This window comes from Medicago truncatula, chromosome 5 (assembly GCF_003473485.1).
Source record: "Medicago truncatula cultivar Jemalong A17 chromosome 5, MtrunA17r5.0-ANR, whole genome shotgun sequence".
In the NCBI taxonomy this organism is placed as follows: domain Eukaryota; kingdom Viridiplantae; phylum Streptophyta; class Magnoliopsida; order Fabales; family Fabaceae; genus Medicago; species Medicago truncatula.
Genome location: NC_053046.1, coordinates 21,890,066 through 21,914,892, shown reverse-complemented (window position 1 = coordinate 21,914,892; position 24,827 = coordinate 21,890,066). Strand labels below are relative to the sequence as shown.

At 35.5% G+C, this 24,827-nt stretch overlaps 1 protein-coding gene across 1 annotated transcript; it reads left to right on the top strand.

The window, feature by feature from the left end:
• Window positions 1-23,229: 23,229 nt before the first annotated feature.
• LOC120580576 (uncharacterized) lies at window positions 23,230-23,634 on the top strand (the record flags this gene model as incomplete). The annotated part of the gene is made up of 1 exon (XM_039834474.1): window positions 23,230-23,634. A coding segment is annotated over one exon (405 nt), but the record flags the coding sequence as incomplete, so codon positions are not given.
• Window positions 23,635-24,827: the final 1,193 nt, after the last annotated feature.

The window sequence follows — 24,827 nt, the reverse complement described above, 5'->3', positions numbered from 1 at the left end:
GCTCAGTTGGCGGATATTTATATTCATAATATTGTGAAGTTGCATGGGGTTCCATCAAGTATTGTGTCGGATAGAGATCCGAGGTTCACTTCTAGATTTTGGAAGAGTTTGCAAAATGCCCTGGGTTCTAAGTTAAGGTTGAGTTCGGCTTATCATTCGCAAATAGATGGTCAGTAGGAGAGAACGATTCAATCATTAGAGGATTTGCTGAGAGTGTGTGTACTTGAGCAAGGTGGAGCTTGGGATAGTCATCTATCGTTGATGTGCATGTTAGAGACAACCTTACAGTTGAGACCTTACCGTTGAGAATCGAAGACCGTAAGGTGAAGAAGTTAAGAGGCAAGGATATACCTCTAGTTAAGGTTGTTTGGGGAGGAGTAACTGGTGAAAGTTTGACTTGGGAGCTGGAGAGTAAGATGCGGGAGTCTTATCCGGAGTTGTTTGCTTGAGGTAATATTTCGAGGACGAAATTCTCTAAGTTGGGGAGAGTTGTAACGCCCTAGTCAATATTTTAATTATTTCTGATTTATTTAGAGTCTTTTATATGATTTTAAATAATTATTGTTGATTATGTGGTGTGTTATATTTATTTATATGATTTATTTTGGTATTAAATTAGAATAAGTGAGAATTATTATTATTTTGGAGTTTGGGGATTAAATTAGAATTAATAGAATTAAGTGGAGTTAAGTGTAATTGGGAGGTTACATTAAGTTAGAGAAAAATAGAAAACTGACAGTCAGAAGCAGTTTCACGTAAAATAAGTTTTGAGAGAAAAACCAGGAACAAGGGAGAAGAGCTTAGAGAACCAGATTTTGTATAGAGATTGTTCATCTGAATTAAGGTAAGGGTGAGGTTTACTTTCAATAGTATAGATTGTAATTCTGATTTTGGTTTAACCGGTTTATGGTAGAAATTGGGAATTTGGGTCTAGGTTTGATTCTTTGATTTTTGGGTGAATTGAGTGTAGGAATCATTGTTTTAGTGTTAGGATTGTGTGCAGATTGCATACAACATTTTATTACACTTCTGTAAACTGTTTTGGGGAGTGAATTGAGAAAATTGGGATTTTTTGGGAAAAACCTGCATTCTGCCCGTACAGACATTCATCGCTCGCCCCGCGAGTAGCCTTGTCTCGCCTCGCGAGCGAACAACTTCATAGCTCGCCCCGCGAGCAGAACCACTCACCATAGCGAGTAAGTGACTGAGAGATCATGATTTTCAGATTGTTGTTATAAGGTATAAGTTGGTTAGTTTTGAGTGCCTGATTGTTTTTAGAGAGGACTGGGATAATTTTTAGATTAAAAAGATGAATAGGGAGCTTATAAATGAGGATTTAGTGAGAAAAATGTCAAAACTCCCGAGAGCACCCTTTTTCTCGTTCGCCTCGTACTCGCCACGGCGAGTAACCTTTTTCCTGAGTTCGCCATAGCGAGCAGATGTGCTCGCGAGGCGAGTTGCCCAGTACCTGAAGCTGTTTTGCTATGTTTTGAATAGAAATGAATGAACTTGATATAGAAGCTTGATTACAATTTATTGTGTTATTTTTTGGAGCTATTGAATTAATTATGATGATTTGTTGATGACTGTGATGTATGTTTATATCTCAATAAATCATACATGTTGTTGGATTGTTGAGTTGTATGTAGATATACACAAGTTGAGTCCATTGCATAAACATAAAGTTGTGAGGGATCATGCCCTGGAACGCCTTGTCGTTCAAATTGGTGAGGGCTTATGCCCTGTGAATGCTTTAACCATTCGAATTCGGTGAGGGCTTATGCCCTGTAAAATGGTACTACATGCATGTGTATAGTCGCATTTGTTGAGGAGTCTTAGTGGTGTTGTCATGTCATTGCATGAGTCGTTGTTGATGATTGAGTAGTACTTTCATGCTATTGATTGAAGTTGAATATGTTGATAATAATGTGATCATGAAATATATATATATATATTGAAATGTTGATGATATTTAGGGTGTTAGATTCAATTGATGAATTATATATCTATTATTGTTGTTTGTGAATCTCACCCCTTCTGCTTGGAAATGTTGCCCTTCCTATAGGTAACTTGCAGGTGATCCAGAGTAGTAGATGTGGTGGTTCAAGTGTCTAGGGCTCTGATACGTAACGGGATGAGAATTAGTTATTTTATTTTCATTCCGTATGCATCAAATTTTGGAAACATGTTGTGGAGCCTCTTATTGTTATTTGAAACAATATTTGATGAATAATTATGTTGAGGCCTTTGTGCCAGGATTATTGTTGGATGATGATGTTAATTATTTGAAAAATATTCCGCTGCAAATTATTGATGTTTATTAAATAGTATTTATTTCTATTTAAGAAATTTTGAAAAGCAGTGTGACATGCCTGTTTGTTGTTGAACTCTGATTATCTTATTTATTATTAATTGTTTGGGATAGCGGTGTGTTACAATCGGGGGTCATTTTTGCAGTCTTTTATACGTTAAAAACCCTTTCTAACATCAAGTATCGAATGCACATTACATCTTAAGATCTTTAAAGAAATACATAAGCAATCATTAATGAGTTTGACAATGAGTGGCATACGAGAACAAAACACGACTTATGTCCGGGTAGTAAACAACCCTAAGTACGGGAGTCTCTAGAACCTCGATTTAGATAATCGGGAATAGTCATGTTAAGTTTGAAATCTGAGTACGATAAGCCATGTATGAATAGGAATAAGTAAGTAATGGTTCACCACAATACAAGTAGGTTACGGGCTCGTGGTAATCATTCAAGTAAATTTAAGTATAAGTCTTTATGTATATACAAGACTAAATAAGTATGAACATGTCGTATCTTTCCATTATCCACGCTAGGGGGATACGAGAGGTTCACGTTAGGGGGACGGGATACGCTCCGTAAGGCGGGCCCGCACGGCATTAAGAGGAGTCTGGTGTTAGCTTCAGATAGGAATTTCACCGGCTATGTCATGGGATTATGTTCTGGGGTTACTCCACTTGGGATTAATCCGTAAAACGAATCAAGATAATATTGTATGTTACACGCTAACCCTCTAACAAAATTGATAAGTTATGAACCATGATATGATACGATTATGTTATGTTATGAGATATGTAAAAGATTATGAAGATACATTGTTGACAATCTTAGTACCTCCCCGATCGTCCAGTTCAGGATCATGTTATAAATAAGTTATGAATAGATCTTGATACATTTATCGTATCTTGACATAGCGGTCTTAGGTTCCCTTAACTGCCATGACATGTAAACTATATGACAAGACTTGTAGGCTATGACACGTAGAACCTCATGAAGATTTTAGATATGCACGATCGTCTAGGTAAGCATGTTTCACACACAATCAACCGAATGGTTGTGTTGTAGACACATGGTGACCGTAGGTTTCCCGAGGTCGTCTATAGCCTAAGATTAGGTAGAACTCACTGAGACATTATGTCTCAACCCAATCCTTATTTATTTCAGATCAGCATAATGGTTTAGGAGGATGTAGCAGACATGTGGCCGAATGAATAATCAACAAGTACTCGTTCGTACCGGTTGCAGGATATTCATATGGATTCAAGTGTTCTTGATCATGTATTGGATAGATAGTGTTGTATTGCTAGATGTACAAACGTGAATTGTTTTATACATTATTCATTCGAAGCTTTTATGTTGTAAATTTAATGTATCCAGTACTAAGTTAATGCACATGCTAAACTTTCTACATATGTTTAGTATGGGCGTTACATTTTCCTCTTACTGGAAAAATGCATACTGCGAATTATAACCTAACAATCTTTAAGAAAAAAAAGAATTACAACATTTTTTTTTTAAAAGATAACAAAAAAATTTCTCAAAACAAAAAAGAATTATAACATTTTTTATAACCAAACGAATACTTCTTTTTTCAAAATTTAAAACAAACAAAAAATTAATACTATTCAATTGGGTCAAATACATTAATGGATCGGGTTGGTTAAACAGCTGAAGCCCAGTTTTTACTTCATCTCTAACCTAGAGAACTTGCTGCAGGGAACGATTTGCAAAATTACGGAATATCGAATGGCCATGAAAGCGGTAAAATTGGTAAATTAAATTGAGTTGTTGCAGAATCGATTACCGCATACGCAAAAGCTAGGAAAGGGAGCATCATCTTTTGCGCTAGTAAACGTGGAACCAAACACTCACTTAGTTTTTCATATACTTTATATATACAAATTTAACATTCCTCTATAATTACTAGAAAAAAGTGGAAAATATTTGACAAAATTGTAAAAAAAAAAAAAAAATGATATCCGTAAGTGTCTCATGTTACACATTTCATTTCATGTATATATATTCAGGGCCGGCCCAAGGCATAGGCCAGTGGTGTGACGGTCTAGGCCCATGCCCGTAGGGGCTCGAAAAATATAATTTTAGGGGAGGGGTGGGTATAGCAAGATTTGGTTTATTGGGGGTATATTTAGCAAATTTCATCAATAGGCCCAAATAGTGACCACTGATCTATCAATTAAATGGTAATGGCCCGAACTGTTTAATGTTTTGGGTCTTTTAGTCTGACTTACTATATATACACCCATATTAAACAGATTTCTATATACACCCTCTATATAAAAAAATTGTGGTTTTTGTTTGTAATAATGTGCCAAAAAATTTATTATTTAAGAAATTGATGATATTTTTTTTGGGCCCTTTGTTCCTAATTATATGTTTCACTAAATATAAAAATATTAGTGATAATTATTAGCCATGAAATTGCGATGATATTCATAACAAAAAAATAATAATATTTTAGTTGAAAAATGACCTACTTGAATCAATTTTAATCTTTTTTTTAGAGGATAAAAAAAATAAATTATATTGATAAAGTAGTCTCAAAATTATTTTTTGGTGCTATTATTCACAAGTGCTAAAATTTTAGTCTCTATTTCTTTGGTGCTAAAATTTTAATCTACTTTGTACGTGCTAGATTTATTAACTTTTACTATTTTTTTGTTTTGTTTTGGTTTCTATTGAGTATTTGATTTATTTTAAAATGTTGCCTAAAAAACATGTATCTATTAGTGAAAAGAAAGAAAGAAAAAATGAAATGAAAAACTAATAAAATTACGACAATGAACTAAAAAAGTTTAGTCAAAAGTTTATGTAAGGGACCCTTTTCTTATATACGTCTAAGGCCCGTAAAATGCTATGAACGACACTGTATATATTATGCATACTCATTTTGTGGCCATATGAGTCCCCTCTACAAGTTAGGGTGTTGCGGACACGTAGTTGATATTGGTTGTTTGGCAAAGAAGGATCTTAGAGCATCTCCAATGCTAGAACACTATTTGTGTTCTTTAAGTATTTTGGTGGGGTCCAAAGATGCCACGTATGTATTAAGAACATTCTTCAATTTTTACTCCAATGCAAAGAACAATATTTGTGTTCTTAACTTACATTATAGAGTCCTACAATTGACTCTACATATTCCTTTTTTATTTTAATATTTTTCCATTAAAATAGTTATTTATATATTTTGTTTTCTGAAAATATTAATTAAAAATTGATATTTTTTTCTTTTCATTTTGTTAAAAAAAACACTTTTTAGTTCAAGAATAATCCAAACTACCCTCATCTTCCCATTCCCCTATTACCACTACTTCATTCTCTCAAACCACCCTCCTTCGTTACCACCATTTTCCATCAACTATCTTCCTTCTTTATTTTTGTTGATAATTCTCTAATGGATAAAACTCAGATAGAAAGTACAAAAAAAGCTCAACTCAGATTGAAGGGGGTAATCTCAGATTTAAAGGAAAATTTTCATAATTGAACTCTGAAGATTCAATTGGTTGTCTAATTTGAGAATTTGTAATTGATTTTCGGATTTGGAATTTGAAGTGTTTGATTTGGTGTTTTGATTTGTATGTTTAGAACAGGTTGTGTATTTTCTCTCACTTTCTCTCCCACTTTTTCTTATGTTTTTTCTGACAATTTTTGGCTAGAACGTGTTCTCCACATAGAACGGTTCTCCAACATGGATTCCACATCATCCATCTCCAATGGTAAAGAAAGCAAGAACTTAGTTTTGAGTTTCAAGAACACCGTGTGGAACTAGCATTGGAGTTGCTCTTATATAAAAATGCCACAAAAGAAGTGATTCTAAAGGTAGCAAAGGATGTCTCTATCCGAAACCATATAAGGAAAGTCCATGACATTGAAAAGTCTATGCCTAGTTAGTACTCAATAATCTTAATCTAGAAACTCCTTTTGGACTTTAGCCGCTCAGATACTCCCTTTTTTCCTTCTTAACTCCAAAGATATTAAACGGCACAAAAACTCATGTTGTGAAATATTGAGCAAACAATTATTTTGATGTTAAATATATGAGTCATTTTACAACTCGAGAATTTACCTTAACTCGCTTTGCTTAGGTAAACTCGATTCGAGAACTCGTACAGTTTATCTAAAATTAAAATTAAATAAAATTTATTATTTATATGACATATATAAACTAATATAATATTACAAATAGTCCAATAGTGCAAAATATGACTAAATTATAAAGGTTTTCAACTACCATAATAAAATATTATGTTCAACTAAACATCAAAATACAAAAAAAAACTTGCAAAATCATAAGTCTCTTAAGTCTTAACCATCCAAAAAGGCAAGTTTCACAAGTTCTTAAAGTTGTTAATAAAACTATTAAAAAAAAAACTAGACTTACATTTTGATTTTACTTAAGTTTACCCGAGTTTACCGAGTTTGACCTAGTTCACTCGAGTCAAACATTCAGATTTTACCAGAAATCAAGTTTATCTTCGAATTGACACGATTTTGGTACCTAAAAATGTAAAATCAATAAACTTGAAAAGTTAACACTCGATTTGTGGAACATTAATTGTCACGGTAATCTCTAAGCCTATCAAAATTTCAAATATATTATTGAATGCTTTTTTTTTTTTGGAACATAAAGGGACAATACCCATTGAATATGTCTTGTATGTGTCTTACACTCGTATAAAATTGTTAATAGAAGACACTCAAATTTGTTTTTTCATTTCAATTTTTCCTAATTTATTTAGTTTCAATATATTTAAAGACTACTTCACCAGTGATGCAAACTCACAAATTTAGTGATAAAAAGACTATTTGTTTGAAATATTTTCGTTTCGGTGAACAAAATAACCAAAACAAAGTAAAAATTGTTTCTTAACTTCTAAAATTACTCTTACGCACTCGAAAATTACTTTAATACCGAGTTCAAAAGTTTAAAGAGAAATTTCGAGCGCATGAGAACAATTTCAAAAGTTTAAAGAGAATTTTCAAACAATGTGTCAGAAAACTTTTACAATAGATGGGCTTCTATGAATATTTCCAATATGTACGCCCATGGTTTTATTCTTCACAATTCACATTATTCTTCAGTTCACAATAATGCACTTCATTTTGAATCATGTTGGGCGTACCTTGAATTTCAATTATTTGAACCAATAATTACAAGATTAATAGTTATAATTGATTGCATTGCATGCCGATTAAAAGTGTGAGTTTCAAGTATTATTGGTTAAGTCTAACATCATCTATAAATGAGTAAAATATTAGACATATAAAAGAGATGACTCATATAATTATTGTCTTAAGATTTTGAATGAAGATGTGGCATCTCCCTTCCCTTGTAGTCATAGAGCATTGGTCCCGTGGTTGCTCTCGCATGCCCCCTTACTTCCCAGCAAGTGGTATCAGAGCCCTGATTCGACTTCAAGGGAGTGGATCCTATGTTTGATCATGTTATAGGAAGTGAGAACTCACTCTTATGGAGAAGATTTTTGGATTTCATGTGTGAGTGGTTAATCTCCGCATCACATATGAATGAGTAAAATGTTGGATATATAAGAGATGTGACCCTTAAACTTGATGTCTTAAGATTTTTGGTGGAGATATGACGTCTTCCGTTGTGATATTGAACATTGAACATGTTGTTTCTCTCTTGTATTCCAGTCTTGAGCTATATTGTGTTACCTTTACTCTTGAAAATTAAACAGCTTCCCACACAAAGGTGGAAAAAACGCTTTGTGATGCATGTGGTCTAAATGATTTGGCAAAACTGATTTTAGTCAAAGGTGAGTTTAAGGTAAAATTATTATGTTTAGATGTGTTGATGGGAAAGTGAGTTTAACAATAAACTTAAATCTAAAAATCACATTCGAAAATAAAAACTATAAACTCTGCCTGTAAGTTAAAATCATTTTTTAGACAAAATAAATTTTAAATTAAAATTCTTATGCATACTCTATTAATTTGACCGTTCCTGTTTCAAATTTTAAGTACTCCCTCCGATCCTATTTATAAGAAAAAGTTAATTTTTTAAACTCATTATGTAATTAATGTATTTTGTCTAGAATATAGACCAAATACATTATTTATGCAATGAATTAAAAAAGTCAAATATTTCTTATAAATAGGACATGAGGGAGTATTTTATTACAAGATGTAAAGATCAATCAAATTTTAGGCATGTCTTAATTTGCACAATTTGGGACCAAGTGGTAAGTCATGGGAGGTGAAAGATAGTTCTTTCACTAGAGTCTAGTCCTACCTTACTAGTTGTCATCAAGACTTAAACAATTTTCTAATCATAGGTGTGTCCAAATTAAGAAGTGAAATTAATAATTAGCACATTTTGTGCTTAGTACTTTCTCTGTTCTGGTTTCATTTAATTTGTTAAAGCCAAGCCTTGTGAGACTTAAACTCTTGAGCATAATTTGTTTTGTTTCTCAAATATATCTACATATAATAATAAGTTTGTAAGGCAAAGTTATTACAAGGGTTGTCATGTAGTTAAATAAGAAGCACAAGAGGTGTTACTTCATTAAACATAGAAAAATAAAAAGCCATGTTAGTAGATAATTTTAGGCTAAAATAAAAAACCATAAATTATATACATCATTGTGACCAAACTAATATGTCATGCATCAAATGAATTTTAATGTTGTTTTTATAATTTGTACTTGGGTCTAATTTTTTTATTTTTTTTATTTTCGCACCGGTTTTCGACCCATTAAAGGTGGGCGACTAATCCGGCTCGTGAGAGGCATGCGCACTAGCCAAACGTTGTTCCTCCTGAAAATCGAACTCGATATTCCTCGAGTACATCATTGGAAGGAGCTCCTTACCATTGAACCCAGACAACTTGGTTTACTTGGATCCAATTTAGCATCAATGACATTGACACTAAAACTCAACTCACTTTCTCTCTGGCTATATTCTACACATACCGACAGTATTAGGCTTCCAAGTATGAATAGTAGTGTAGAAAATAATAGTAATTTATGTCTAATATCTCACATAACTTTCACTAGTTGAGATGTTCTATGCAAGTGGGTTGGTCATGGTTGGCAACACAATTTTTGGGGAAAGATAAGTGCTAGATTTACTAGTCTACTATATCCACCAACTATACATATATGATTTGAGTAATCAATTAATCATGATGTACAATTAAGCTAAAAGGCTTATGTAAGTTAGAAATTGACATTTACCAAACAAGGTGTCAAATTTAAAGGAAACCATATATGCCTATTTTGTGTTAAAAGTACTCTTACCTATGCCTTATTGTCTGGTTTTTAATATCTTTTGAGTCTCACAATTTTTCTTGCAAGGGACAAAGAGTTTGGAATTGCAGGTACTCTTTTGCCACAAAATTGTTAAAGATATATGAAACAGATCAAGGAGGGTGAAGGGGTCCCCCCACCTCAATATCATTCATACATTACTTTCACATGAAAAGTGAGAGATAGAAGGGTTAAATTGAAGCTGAGAGAAAGTACAAGAAAAGGACCTTGCATACTCCCCCGTTCCAAATTGTATGACGTTTTCAGCATTTTATACGCATTAAGAAATGTAATTAATTTTGTATGGGGAAGAGATATTGTAAGCTGTTTTACAAAATTTTCCTTAATAAATGTTATGGAAAAGATAAATTAAAGAATTGAAAGAAGAGAGAGTAATAAATAGTTAAGGATATAACAGAAAAAGTAACATTAATGTTTTATTGGTATTGTAAAGCGACATATAACTTGAAACAATTTTTTTTTCCAAAACGAGATACAATTTGGGACGGAGGTAATATTTTATTTTTCTGAAAATTGAATTTCTGTTGGATTTTAATTTTTGTGATAAATTGAGGCAAAGAAGGGTGTGGAAAAAGTCTGAAAATTAATAATTTCAAAGTTGTATCATTCTGTGCAATCATGAATGTGTGCATGAAATTCATACAACTTTTTAAGGAATATGTATCATTCCATTTTGCAGCAAGATAAAACCAACAACTATTTTTGTTTGATATCAGATTCAAGGGCCCTGAGCGTCAGATATTTTCACTAAGAAAGAAAATAATCATTACAATAAGCACTTAACTCTAGTCACATCCACAAGGCCAGAAAGGAAAATAGGAAATAAAAAGTCACATCTATTTATGAAGGTTTGTTCACAGATAAATGAAATGATAATTAATACTGTATGCAATTAATTCTCTGCCAACATCCAAAAAAAAAAAAAAAAAAAGATAACAAGGTTTACATGTAATTGAAATATTTTTCGGTTTGTGTTATATTGAATTCAAGTTCAGTAGTGGACCGGTATGGTGGATGATAGCACGTAGACTTTAGTTTGAGAGATGGTAGTAACCAAATCCAAGGTGATATCCAGGCATTGACACGTAGACTGGCTTCCAAGAAACCCTTTTTAGGAAAATATTTGGCTTTCAGAATGCGAGTGAGTAGGGAGTTGGGATCATTTAAGAGTTTTTAACATTGCTTACCAAGCATAGAGAGCTTAAAGGCTTCGATATTGCGAAAACCTAGTCCACCTTGATTTTTATGATGAGATAATTTTTTTTTCTATCTCATCCAATTGATCCCGCACTTTCTGTTCTTTTTTGAGCCATAATAAAAGGAGTTCAAAGTTTTTCGATCTAATCATTCAAAGAGGATGGTATGAGAAAAGGAAGCACTCATATAGTAAGAAGGTATTGCTTGAGCCACATACTTAATTAGTACCTCTTTACCAGCTCAGGAGAGTGATTAATTGGCACTCCACGATTGACATTTCTTCCAAATTATGTCTTAGATGTAGTTGAAAATGGATTTCTTGTTGCGGCCAATCATTGAAGGCAAGCCTAAATAGTTACAGCTTCCAATATTCTTTGTGACACCTAGACAAGTTGAGATAACATCTATCATATCAGGAGTTGAATTGTGACTAAAGGCTATAGCTGACTTACGAAAATTCAAAGCTTGACCAGATGCGTTTTCATAGCATAAAAGAATTTCCTTATGTTTGTTTGCTTCAGCTAAGGTTTCCTTACAGAATAGGAATCTATCGTCTGCAAATAATAAATGGCTTACGGAAATACACGTGCACCATGAAGCTCACTCACGAGTTCTCTAGTTTTTGTGTTATATTGAATTCAAGTTCAGCCGTGGACCGGTATGGTGGTCATACCATGTAGACTTTATTATACAATGACTATTCAATATGTCCATTTCAACTCCATTTTCAGCATGCAAAGCTTAGCTTGATCATTCATATCACATGATCTCCACTTTCAGTATGTCTAGCTCAGCTTGATCGTTCAGGTCACATGAGCTCCACATTCAACATATCTCGCTCAATTTGATTGTTCATGTCACATGAGCCTCCACCTACAGCATGATAAGCTTAGCTTGATCATTCAGGTCATGCAGTCTTCACCTTCAATAATGCAAGCACTTTCTTAACTAATTGTGCAACTAACCATTGTGGTCATCATGGAAGTATATCATAACATGCAACGTGTCCTACACGGACAAGTGGCGTGAGATGCACATGCCCTAACTCCATAGGCCTTGTACATACGAGTTGTGCAAAGAATGAGTAACTAGTTCCACGCTATATAGTACATGTGCACACGATCTATTGTATCTCAAAGGGTTAACCTAATGGGCATAAATATCTAAAGAGAGGCCCATTAGGTCAAGAAAGTGAGGACTACATGATAAGATACTTAGAAAAGAGGATGGATGAATTCATTTTGATCTAGAACAATGTACCAATATATTTTTATCTTAGTCATTTTCACAGTGCTCTTGGAATTCCTCCTATGACAATTCACTTATCAGCGCACCTGTTGTAACTATCTTGTGTTTACATATATAAACATTGGCACCGACTATGGGACTATGGAAAAAATTCCTAACGACATCAGAAGGTTGTTCTTAAATAAGCCAAGAATCTCAAGAACATTATAAAGAACATACAACTCACTTGTGACATGAATAAATGTCTAGAAAAGTACGTTTGCATGGATCAATCAAGCAATAAAGGCATTTACAAGGTTAATGTAAAAAAGGATATGCAATGTTCATTTAAGACTATGAACATTGAAGTACTGGGAATATTCCAATGAGAATATCATCTTAGATGTTGCAATCACTCCACTTCAGTTATGTTTTCACTATTAGGATTGATTACATCAAATACAAGTCTTACAAATCATCCTAGGTGAAAACAAATGGAACATTCTGATGATCACAATGTTCAGCTATGCACATGCTTTATACTGTGAACAGTACAGAAGGTGAAAAGTTAAAAAGCAAAACAAAAGTGAAGATCTTTCCTAACCAACTAGATATAGACACATATGAGATTTGGTACTGTACAATATCAGGCAAATCTCATAGAAGCATGAGCCTGTAGCTACATATCCACTACTCTCCCTCTTGCACACAATCCAATGCAGATTTGGAACAACTTTATCCATGTAACATTCCTGATGTTTGTGCCAAAGTTACAACACATGAATAAAGCTCAAAAAGTTATAAGGCACACATTGGATAAACCCAGAAACTCATCATACATTCATAAATAATGAACCTAGATGAAGATCATAATGAACATCAACATTTTGATGAAGAACACAACAACATTCTGATGTTCATCCTGATGGTCAGAGCGTTCACCCAGATTTTCAAGTAAAAGTTAGTGGGGCCCAGGACACATTGTAACGCCCACTTTCGTTTAATTATTTATTTAATTGAGTTTAGGCAATTATATTATATTTATATAATATATGTGTGGGTTTTGTTGATTTCAATTGATTTGAATGATTTGATGTATTTTGATGATTTGATAAGATTATGAGACTTATTTTATTGTTAAATAAAATAAGATTTGATAAGAAAATAAAAATAATTAGTTGAGGGCTGTTTTGAGATTTTAGAGAGTTTTGGGGGAGAAAGTGAGATAAGATAAGATATTAGGAAGAGGTATAAAAGGGATAGACCTAGTTTTAGAAAAAACATTGCACGTATGACTGTTTTTGGAAAAGAAGGAAAACCAAGAGAAGAGCTAGAGAGAGGGCTGCGATTTCTTTAAACTAAGGTAAGGGTGAGACTAATAATTCAGTAATATTCATTGTTATAATTCTGATGAATAATAGACAAAGTTAGGATTGATTTAGAAAAGTTTTGAAATTAGGTTAAATCCCTAAAATTGATGATCAAATGGTAAAACTTGATTAGATTGATGTAGAAACCGTCCTATAACCTTAGAATATGTTTAGGATGAATTCTGGATTTGAAATTTGGCTTAGAACCATGTTAGTTGATGAAATTTTTGTAGGAACTGCATTCTGCCCGAGCCAAAGTTCATCGCTCGCCATAACGAGCAATGATCCTCGCCTCGCGAGCCATAACCCTTTGCCTCGCGAGTTACTTGTTGTAGCTCGCCACGGCGAGCAACCCTACTTGCCATAGTGAGCTTGATCAGAGAGCATGTCATTTTCTGAGTTTTTGACTTTTGAGTTGAACCTTAGATGCCTTTGAGTACCTTTAGGTGTCTACTATTGATTAGAGAATGATTTAGAATGAGATTGAACCTGGAACAACTTTAGTTGAGAAACTGGCTTGTACTCGCCATGGCGAGCAGATGCTCTCACCTCGCGAGCACTTCCAGAACTGAGTGCATTTGAGGATTGTGAGACCTGAGTTATTTGGATTGGTTAGGAAAGGAACTTTAGGTACTAATGAGACCTATTAAAGATATTGACTGAGAACTGTGAAGCTTTTATGAAATGTTAAGTGAATGTAAAGTGAATTATTGACTGATTGCATTTACTTGAATTATTATTGAATGATCAAGAAATTGTTGAAAATGAATCGTTATTAAGCTTGATGTGATTTGATTATGCTGCAATTGTTATTTAACTAAGTTACATGAGTCTGAATTAAGTTGATGATGAACTCGAAATTATTGGATGTATAAGTGATAAGTTGATTAAGATGCTTTGTTGATAGAGTCCATGCATTAGCATACATTGAGCTATGTCCTCACCATGATCGGAGCTTTGTCCTCCACACGATAGGAGCTTTTTCCTCCACACGATTAAAGTATATTAATACTATGATGATGATTGGTACCACATGCATATAAGTGTCTAAGTTGCATTGTCGCATTTGTCGAGTTTAAAGGTGTTTATGTTATTGATGATGATTGAAGCTGTGATTACTTGATAATTGTTTATCAAAGATGCAATGTTGATTAAGACTGATTATGATGTTAATTATGATTTCGAAATTATATTGATTAATGTTATTGTGTTATGAAATCTCACCCCTTCTGCTTGAAAATGTTGCTCTTCGTATGAGTAACTTGCAGGTGATCGTGCTTAAGTGTGCAGTTTGCTGTCGTGAGTGGCCTTGCCTCACTGAGTCGTCTAGGTCGCTCTGATACGTAACGGGATTGGGTGTTTGTTATGCATGTTTCATTCTCTTACGTGAACATTTATGTTATTTTTATAATGTTGATTAACTGTTGAAGTATTTTGATGGGGCCTACGTGCCAAAACGATTTATGGATTATGAAATAATTTCCGCTGCATTGTTTAAGTAATTTGTTGAAAGTTAAATTGTTATTTAACTGATTTTGGATTATGTTATAATGTGATATCCCGTTTATGTTGTTTACTCTGATAAATGTTTAGAAATTTTTATATTGGGAAAACGGGGTGTTACAATTGGTATCAGAGCAGGTCGGTCTGTCCGGTCAATTAGAAGAGTCTTGTCGAGTCTTAGTAATATTTGTATTACTATCTTATGTTGTTGTTGTTGTTGCTGCTGCTTGTTGTAGAATATCAGAAATGGCTGGAAGGAACGATGCTGCGTTAGCTGCTGCTCTACAAGCTGTGGGACAACAACCTAACGCGAATGCTGGTGTGAATGCTGAGACCAGGATGTTGGAGACCTTCATGAGGAATCATCCTCCAACCTTTAAAGGAAGATATGACCCCGATGGAGCCCAGACGTGGGTTAAAGAGATTGAGAGGATTTTCCGTGTGATGCAGTACACCGAGGTCCAGAAAGTACGATTTGGTACTCATCAGCTAGCTGAGGAAGCTGATGATTGGTGGGTTAGTCTGCTATCTAACCTTGAGCAAGATGGAGCTGCTGTGACTTGGGCTGTGTTCAGGAGAGAGTTCCTGAGAAGATACTTTCCGGAAGATGTTCGCGGGAAGAAAGAGATCGAGTTCCTTGAGCTGAAGCAAGGAAACATGTCGGTAACCGAGTATATTGCCAAGTTTGTGGAGTTGGCAAAGTTCTATCCGCATTATGCTGCTGAGACTGCTGAGTTCTCGAAATGCATCAAGTTCGAGAATGGTTTGAGGCCCGACATTAAGAGGGCGATCGGATACCAACAGATCCGAGTTTTTCCTGATTTAGTGAATAGCTGCAGAATCTACGAGGAAGATACTAAGGCTCAGTACAAGGTTGTGAGTGAGCGGAAGACCAAGGGCCAGCAGAGTCGCCCTAAACCTTATAGTGCCCCTGCTGATAAGGGCAAACAGAGAATGGTCGATGATAGGCAGCCTAAGAAGAAGGATGCTCCTGCGGAGATTGTTTGTTTCAACTGTGGCGAGAAAGGCCACAAGAGTAATGTTTGTCCTGAAGAGATCAAGAAATGTGTCCGGTGTGGCAAGAAGGGTCATATTGTAGCTGATTGCAAGCGTAATGATATCGTATGCTTCAATTGTAATGAAGAGGGTCATATTGGTTCCCAATGCAAGCAGCCGAAGAGGGCGTCTACTACGGGTCGAGTTTTTGCTCTGGCTGGTACTTAGACAGAGAATGAGGATCGTTTGATCAGAGGTACTTGTTATATTAATAATACTCCTTTAGTTGCTATTATTGATACTGGTGCTACACATTGCTTTATTGCTTTCGATTGTGTTTCTGCTTTGGGTCTTGATTTGTCTGATATGAATGGAGAGATGGTTGTCGAAACTCCAACTAAGGGTTCGGTGACTACTTCTCTCGTATGTTTGCGATGTCCTTTGTCTATGTTTGGTCGTGATTTTGAAATGGATTTAGTTTGTCTACCTTTGAGCGGTATGGATGTGATTCTGGGTATGAATTGGTTAGAGTACAACCATGTTCATATCAATTGTTTTAGCAAGTCAGTGTATTTCTCTTCCGCTGAAGAGGAAAGTGGTGCAGAGTTCTTATCTACTAAACAGCTGAAGCAAATGGAACGCGATGGTATTTTGATGTTTTCGTTGATGGCTTCTTTATCTATTGAGAATCAAGCCGTGATTGATAAGCTACAAGTGGTATGCGACTTTCCTGAGGTTTTTCCAGATGAAATTCCCGATGTTCCTCCAAAGAGGGAAGTCGAGTTTTCTATTGATCTTGTTCCTGGAACGAAGCCGGTGTCGATGGCACCTTATCGTATGTCTGCTTCCGAGTTAGCTGAGTTGAAGAAATAGTTAGAAGATTTGCTCGAGAAGAAATTTGTTAGACCAAGTGTTTCACCTTGGGGAGCGCCAGTTTTGCTAGTAAAGAAGAAAGATGGTAGCATGAGATTGTGTATTGACTATCGTCAGTTGAACAAGGTAACTATCAAGATTAGGTATCCACTTCCGAGAATTGATGATTTGATGGATCAGTTAGTGGGTGCAAAAGTTTTCAGCAAGATTGATTTGAGATCAGGGTATCACCAGATTAAAGTAAAAGATGAAGATATGCAGAAGACAGCTTTCAGGACGCGTTATGGTCACTATGAATATAAAGTTATGCCTTTCGGTGTGACCAATGCACCTGGAGTGTTTATGGAGTATATGAATCGCATCTTCCATGCATTTTTGGATCGGTTCGTAGTTGTGTTTATTGACGATATTTTAATTTACTCCAAGACTGAAGAAGAACATGCTGAGCATCTGAAGATTGTCTTGCAAGTGTTGAAAGAGAAGAAAATTTATGCTAAATTGTCTAAGTGTGAATTCTGGTTGAAAGAAGTAAGTTTTCTTGGCCATGTTATTTCTGGTGATGGTATTGCAGTGGATCCGTCTAAAGTTGAAGCAGTATCGCAATGGGAGACTCCTAAGCCAGTTACAGAGATTAGAAGCTTCTTGGGTTTAGCTGGTTACTACAGAAGATTTATTGAAGGATTTTCCAAGTTAGCACTTCTGCTAACACTGTTGACTTGTAAAGGTAAAACTTTTGTGTGGGATGTTCATTGTGAGAACAGTTTCAATGAACTGAAGGAACTTTTGACGACTGCCCCAGTTTTGATTTTGTCGATGTCCGATGAGCTTTTTGTGGTGTATTGTGATGCGTCCAAGTTGGGTTTAGGCGGTGTACTTATGCAAGATGGTAAAGTGGTAGCTTATGCTTCAAGACAGTTGAGAATTCATGAGAAGAATTACCCGACGCATGATTTAGAGTTGGCGGCTGTAGTCTTTGTATTGAAGATATGGAGACATTACTTGTATGTGTTGGAACAAAATGTGTTTCATAATAAACCTTAATAAGTTTTGATGATAACAAGGTATTAAAAATTGTCAATTGGTTATTGCTAATAATTGTTCAAGTGTACAGGACCATAGGCAAAGTCAATAAATTTCAATAGGTCTTGGAAGAACAATGGAGAGCAAAGGAATCCAAAGCATCTGAAGAAAACTGCGTCTGAAGCTAAGAAGTGCTTCTGAAGTAACAAGTGCCTCTGAAGTAATGACGTCATTGTAACAGCCCAATTTTTAGCTAGATTTATTTTAATTACTTTTAATTGTGTTTGTGTGTGATTAATTGTGCTTGTGTGTATTTAATTGTCGTCGGGTGCATTTACGTGGATTACCGTATTAGAAGAGTATTTTAGTCATTTGACGGGTAAGGGTAAAATGGTAATTTTGGTGAGAATCATTTTAATATTTAATGAGAACCCTTATTTTACCAAGTTACTAGTGTAATGATTAGTTTTTATCGTTAGTGACCGTTCGTTATATTTTACCGTTGTTAGTAATTACCGTTGAGTGGATATAAACTTTTTGGAATTATGTTAGAATGAGTTAGGCCCATTAGAATTTGGAATTGAGCCCATTAAGGGAGATAACATTAGGGTTGTCGTAGGAAAATATCTTTCATTCACTTCACAAAACACTTTCCTAGAGAGAGAGGGAGATAGAGAGAGAAAGAGGTGAAGAGAAGAACAAGAGTGTTGAAGGGAAAGCTTGGGGAATCAATTTGGGTGACCTAGGAGCTGAATTGAAGCAAGGGTTAGAGATAATCAACTTCAAAGGTAAGGGGGTTAGTTATTATCATAATCATGTACAATCTTTGCATTTTCTCATGTTGTATGAAAATGGGTTGGTGAACAAATTGTTGTTAAATTCGTGCTCTTGCTGTGATGCTATTTTCTTGTGCTTGAATTGATGATTATGGTATGTTTATGGGTGAAATTACATGTTTCAAAGTATGTATAAATGTTAAGTTATGAAATTATGCTTAATTGATGAAATTTGATATGTTTTGATTGAAAAGAGATGTGATTCATATTCCATTAATGTGGTTATTGTTAACTGATGCTATAGTAAGTGAATTATGATTTGGGTATACTTAATTGTGGATTGATGATGAGAAATAAATTGTTGTTGATGGTTTTGTGAAATTGGTGAAGTTGAGTTAAGTGTTCATGTGAAGGACCAAAATGAACTTTTTGATATATATATGGTTGTTGACTGAAATTTTGTTATTGTTGGATGAATTGAACCTATGAGAATTTCTGTTTTCATGTTGTGGTTATGTTAGTTGAGTCGTTTGGGAGAAAACGGGTTTTTCGTGTGAAATGTCGATGTTTAAGCGTTTTCGCCAATAAGTGATTATGTGAGGTTTTGGGATGGTTGAAACATGAAATTTTTTTTATAGATTATGTTAGAGTCAAGTGTTAGGATCGTGTAGGTGAAAACGACATCAAAATCCGATTAACGGTTTGCATTTTACGCGCGAAATGGTGAAAAACGCACTTTTGGAAAAGCTGTAAGCGAACAGGCCAGAAGCACTCTTCAGAAGCATACTTCAGAAGCACACTTCAGAAGCACACTTCAGAAGCATACTTCAGAAGCACCCTTCAGAAGTAGGCCAGAAGCTTCTCAAGAAGCGAAACTGCCAGTTCCAGCATCTCCTGTTTCGCGTTCTTGCGTCTTTTTCACCTATTTCTGTTTCGAATTGGCCTTTGGTGTAAACATGAAAGTTTTAGATAATTTTGTTAGCTTTCTAATGGCGTTGGTTTCAGGTCCAAATGATTTTTAGAACTCGAGTTATGATCAAATTACTACACATGGGTCATGTGAATTTTTGTGAAAACTTAGCATAACTTTTTCTATGAGTCGTGAAACTTTTCCAAACTTGATATTGGGCTTAATGAAGTATTTAGAGGGAATAATTGAGTATGTAAATATGTAATTGGGATGTGATAATGATCATGAGATATATTTTGCTATCTTACTTGGAATATGAGAATGCTTGAATTGGTGAAACTATATGATATAGTTGATGTTGAGTGACATTGTTGATTATTGATAATATGTTGATGTGTGATGATGAATACTATGATTTATTTGTGTGGGCATGTTTTCTTGATAATGCAATGTTGTGGAGATAATCAATATAATTGGGTGTTGTCCTATATATTGAGTTGAGATTGTGATTTGTTGTCGCATTATCGAGTCCTTACACATGTCCATGCATCATAGTCGTTGTTGCTGTAAAAGGGATGAATCTTTTACTTCGAGATTATTGTAAGGCAGAGGTGAGCCTTACATGCGATGTTGACTTGTCCATCGGAGGTGACGACCTTGTTGAGATTTGGTACCACATGCATTTATGTGTCAATAAGTGCATATCATAGCATGAGTCCTATGTGAAATATGTGATTGGTGATGAATGGAGAAGAATGAAAGTTGATAATGATTGTTTGTGATTGATGTTGTGAATGAATATTTATGATTGGATAATTATTCATGTGATTGATATATGTGGATATGAACTATCAAGTTGTGATATAAGTATTTATGCATGACTATTATTATTCAAGTACATGATATTATTTGATTTGATTATTATCTGGATTATGATAATGTAATGCTTACCCCTAGTGGTTTTAACCGCCTACTTGCCTGTATGGGTGAGTAGACGTTGTGCAGGAGTAGTCTCGGTGAGTCTTTGCTTGGGATATCGGGAGCTTCCTCCGATATCGGTGTCGTGTCGGCTCTGATCTAGGCTTGTCGTGTCGGTCTAGATTAGGTTGTTTATATTTTCGTTGGGATTATTATTTTGTTGATGACTACCCGATGTTTGGGTTTTGAGATTTATCTTTTGGATATGATTTATTTGCTCATGGCATGTATATATTTGATCACTCTGATTTATATTCCGCTGTAACTGTTGAGGTTCACATACATGTCTATCGGTTTTTGAATTTTGAATAAGACGTAATCTCTATTTCTTGAATAAATGTATTATTCGCATGTTTAATTGCTTTAATAGAAATAGGAGCGTTACAGTCATCAGAAGCAGAAGTCCATCAGAAGCAGAAGACCATCAGAAGCAAGATTTCATCAGAAGCTATATCATCACCAGAAGCTATAAGTGATCAGTAAATTTAAACTGAACGATTCAAAGGAGCTGTTTTTCGTTTCAACCTCGTCTAAGAGAACGAAGAATTGAAAGGGAGGTATCAACGGTCATTTGGAAAGCATTGGGTACTTGTCCTTCGTTATCAGAGTTGACAAAGTACAAGTGTACAACCACTACCTCCACTACTCTGTTTTTGTCTACGCTACAAGACAAGACAACAGCTCTGCCTGCAGAAATGTTCCTTCAAGATGGGAATGAATTTGAAGTTGATCCTTCAAAGGACTACACCCAAATCAGGCAAAAGATTACTGGTGGATGATCAAAGGAACTCAAACGACTCTTTAGACGTGCTAAAAATCTCAACGTCTCTTTCACACCTCTATATAAAGGAGTGAGGACTTGAAGATTGGCAAGAGACATCAACACAAGTTAGAAGCGCCAAAATTCTGCCAAATTTGATTCTAAAAAGCACTTTGAATTTCTGCACTGATTTGATACATATTAGAAATTCTTAAGTCTAGAGTCTTTATTGCATTGTATTGTAAACACCACTGATTGTATATCAAGTGTTCAAAGTCAAACATTTTCTCTGTATTTTTGTTTGAATAGAAGCCTCTTGCCTGTGTGCTTGAGCATTAGAAGACTCTTGCTTTAGTGCTTGAGTATTGGAAGTCTCTCGCCTGCGTGCTTGAGCATTTGAGAAGTCTCATACTTAGAGAGTATTGAGCATTTGTAATCTGTGTGATTATTAGTGAAAATCTCCTTGGAAGTGCAAGGGGGACTGGACTACTTCCGGTTTGTGGAAGGAACCAGGATAATTGCTTGTGTCTCTCTTTCTTTTCTCTGCTCTGTTTTATTCCGCTGCATATCTGATTCTGAACATCACATTAGAAGCATTTCTAACCTGCTTCTGAAGTGTTATCAGAAGAAGAATTTTTAGAGAAAAAGAAAACACAATTCAACCCCCCCTTCTTGTGTTTTTCTCACCTTCAGTATGGTTCAAGGTTTGAGGTGTTTAACGATCACAAGAGTTTGAAGTATTTGTTCGATCAAAAGGAATTGAATATGAGGCAGCGTAGATGGCTAGAATTGTTGAAAGATTATGACTTTGGTTTGAATTATCATCCAGGTAAAGCTAATGTTGTTGCTGATGCTTTGAGCAGAAAGACATTGCATATGTCCGCTTTGATGGTCAGAGAGTTTAAGTTACTTGAACAGTTCAGAGATTTGAGTTTAGTTTGTGAATGGTCACCTCAGAAAGTGAAACTGGGAATGCTGAAGATTGATAATGAATTTCTGAAGAGTATTAAAGAGGCACAGAAAGTTGATGTCAAGTTTGTAGACTTGTTAGTTGCTAGTAATCAGACTGAAGACGGTGACTTTAAAGTCGACGATCACGGTGTGTTGATATTCCGAGGTCGGATTTGCATTCCTAACGATGTAGAGATGAAGAAAATGATTCTTGAAGAGAGTCATAGAAGTAGCTTGAGTATTCATCCGAGAGCTACGAAGATGTATCACGATTTAAAGAAGATTTTCTGGTGGTCTGGTTTGAAACGAGATGTGGCACAGTTTGTGTATTCCTGTTTAGTTTGTCAGAAGTCAAAGATTGAGCATCAGAAACCTGCTGGTATGATGGTATCTTTAGATGTGCCAGAATGGAAATGGAATAGTATATCCATGGATTTTGTGACGAGCTTGCCGAATACTCCTAGAGGGAACGACGCAATTTGGGTAATCGTTGATAGATTGACGAAGTCGGCTCATTTTCTACCGATTAATATTAGTTTTCCTGTTGCCCAGTTGGCAGAGATTTATATCAAGGATATTGTGAGGTTACATGGTGTTCCTTCGAGCATTGTATCAGATAGAGATCCAAGATTTACTTCTAGATTATGGAAGAGTTTGCAAGAGGCTTTAGGTTCGAAGTTGAGATTGAGTTCGGCTTATCATCCGCAGACAGATGGTCAGTCGGAGAGGACAATTCAGTCGCTAGAGGATTTGTTGCGAGTTTGTGTTCTTGAGTAAGGAGGAACTTGGGATAGTCATCTTCCGTTGATCGAGTTCACATACAATAATAGTTATCATTCTAGTATTGGAATGGCACCTTTTGAGGCTTTGTATGGTCGGAGATGCAGAACTCCGTTGTGTTGGTTTGAGTCAGGTGAAAGAGTGGTCTTAGGACCAGAGATTGTTCAGCATACTGAGAAAGTTAAGATGATTCAAGAGAAAATGAAAGCGTCGCAGAGTCGACAAAAGAGTTATCATGATAAGCGCAGGAAGGATCTTGAGTTTCAGGAAGGAGACCACGTGTTTTTGAGAGTCACTCCTGTGACTGGTGTTGGACGTGCCTTGAAGTCAAAGAAGTTGACTCCGAGATTTATTGGTCCGTATCAGATATCGGAAAGAGTTGGAACGGTGGCGTATCGAGTGGGATTACCACCGCATCTTTCGAATTTGCACGATGTTTTCCATGTGTCGCAACTTCGGAAGTATGTTCCGGATCCATCTCATGTGATCCAAAGTGATGATGTGCAAGTCAGAGACAACCTTACGGTAGAGACTTTACCGGTGAGGATTGATGATCGTAAAGTGAAGACGTTGAGAGGCAAGGAAGTACCCCTTGTTAGAGTCGTTTGGGCTGGAGCGACTGGTAAAAGCTTGACGTGGGAGCTTGAAAGTAAGATGCTGGAGTCTTATCCAGAGTTGTTTGCTTGAGGTAAATTTTCGAGGACGAAAATCTTTTAAGTGGGGGAGAGTTGTAACGCCCACTTTCGTTTAATTATTTATTTAATCAAGTTTAGGCAATTATATTATATTTATATAATGTATGTGTGGGTTTTGTTGATTTCAGTTGATTTGAATGATTTGATGTGTTTTGATGATTTGATAAGATTATGAGACTTATTTTATTGTTAAATAAAATAAGATTTGATAAGAAAATAAAAATAATTAGTTGAGGGCTGTTTTGAGATTTTAGAGTGTTTTGGGGGAGAAAGTGAGATAAGATAAGATATTAGGAAGAGGTATAAAAGGGATAGACCTAGTTTTAGAAATAAAAATTGCACGTACGACTGTTTTTGGAAAAGAAGGAAAACCAAGAGAAGAGCTAGAGAGAGAGCTGCGATTTCTTCAAACTAAGGTAAGGGTGAGACTAATAATTCAGTAATATTGATTGTTATAATTCTGATGAATAATAGACAAAGTTAGGATTGATTTAGAAAAGTTTTGAAATTAGGTTAAATCCCTAAAATTGATGATCAAACGGTAAAACTTAATTAGATTGATGTAGAAACCGTCCTATAACCTTAGAATATGTTTAGGATGAATTCTGGATTTGAAATTTGGCTTAGAACCATGTTAGTTGATGAAATTTTTGTAGGAACTGCATTCTGCCCGAGCCAACGTTCATCGCTCGCCATAGCGAGCAATGATCCTCGCCTCGCGAGTGATGAATGTTCATTGCTCGCCACGCGAGCCATAACCCTTCGCCTCACGAGTTACTTGTTGTAGCTCGCCACGACGAGCAACCCTACTCGCCATAGCGAGCTTGACCAGAGAGCATGTCATTTTCTGAGTTTTTGACTTTTGAGTTGAACCTTAGATGCCTTTGAGTACCTTTAGGTGTCTACTATTGATTAGAGAATGATTTAGAATGAAATTGAACCTGGAACAACCTTAGTTGAGAATCTGGCTTGTACTCGCCATGGCGAGCAGATGCTCTCGCCTCGCGAGCACTTCCAGAACTGAGTGCATTTGAGGATTGTGAGACCTGAGTTGTTTGGATTGGTTAGGAAAGGAACTTTAGGTACTAATGAGACCTATTAAAGATATTAACCGAGAACTGTGAAGCTTTTATGAAATGTTAAGTGAATGTAAAGTGAATTATTGACTGATTG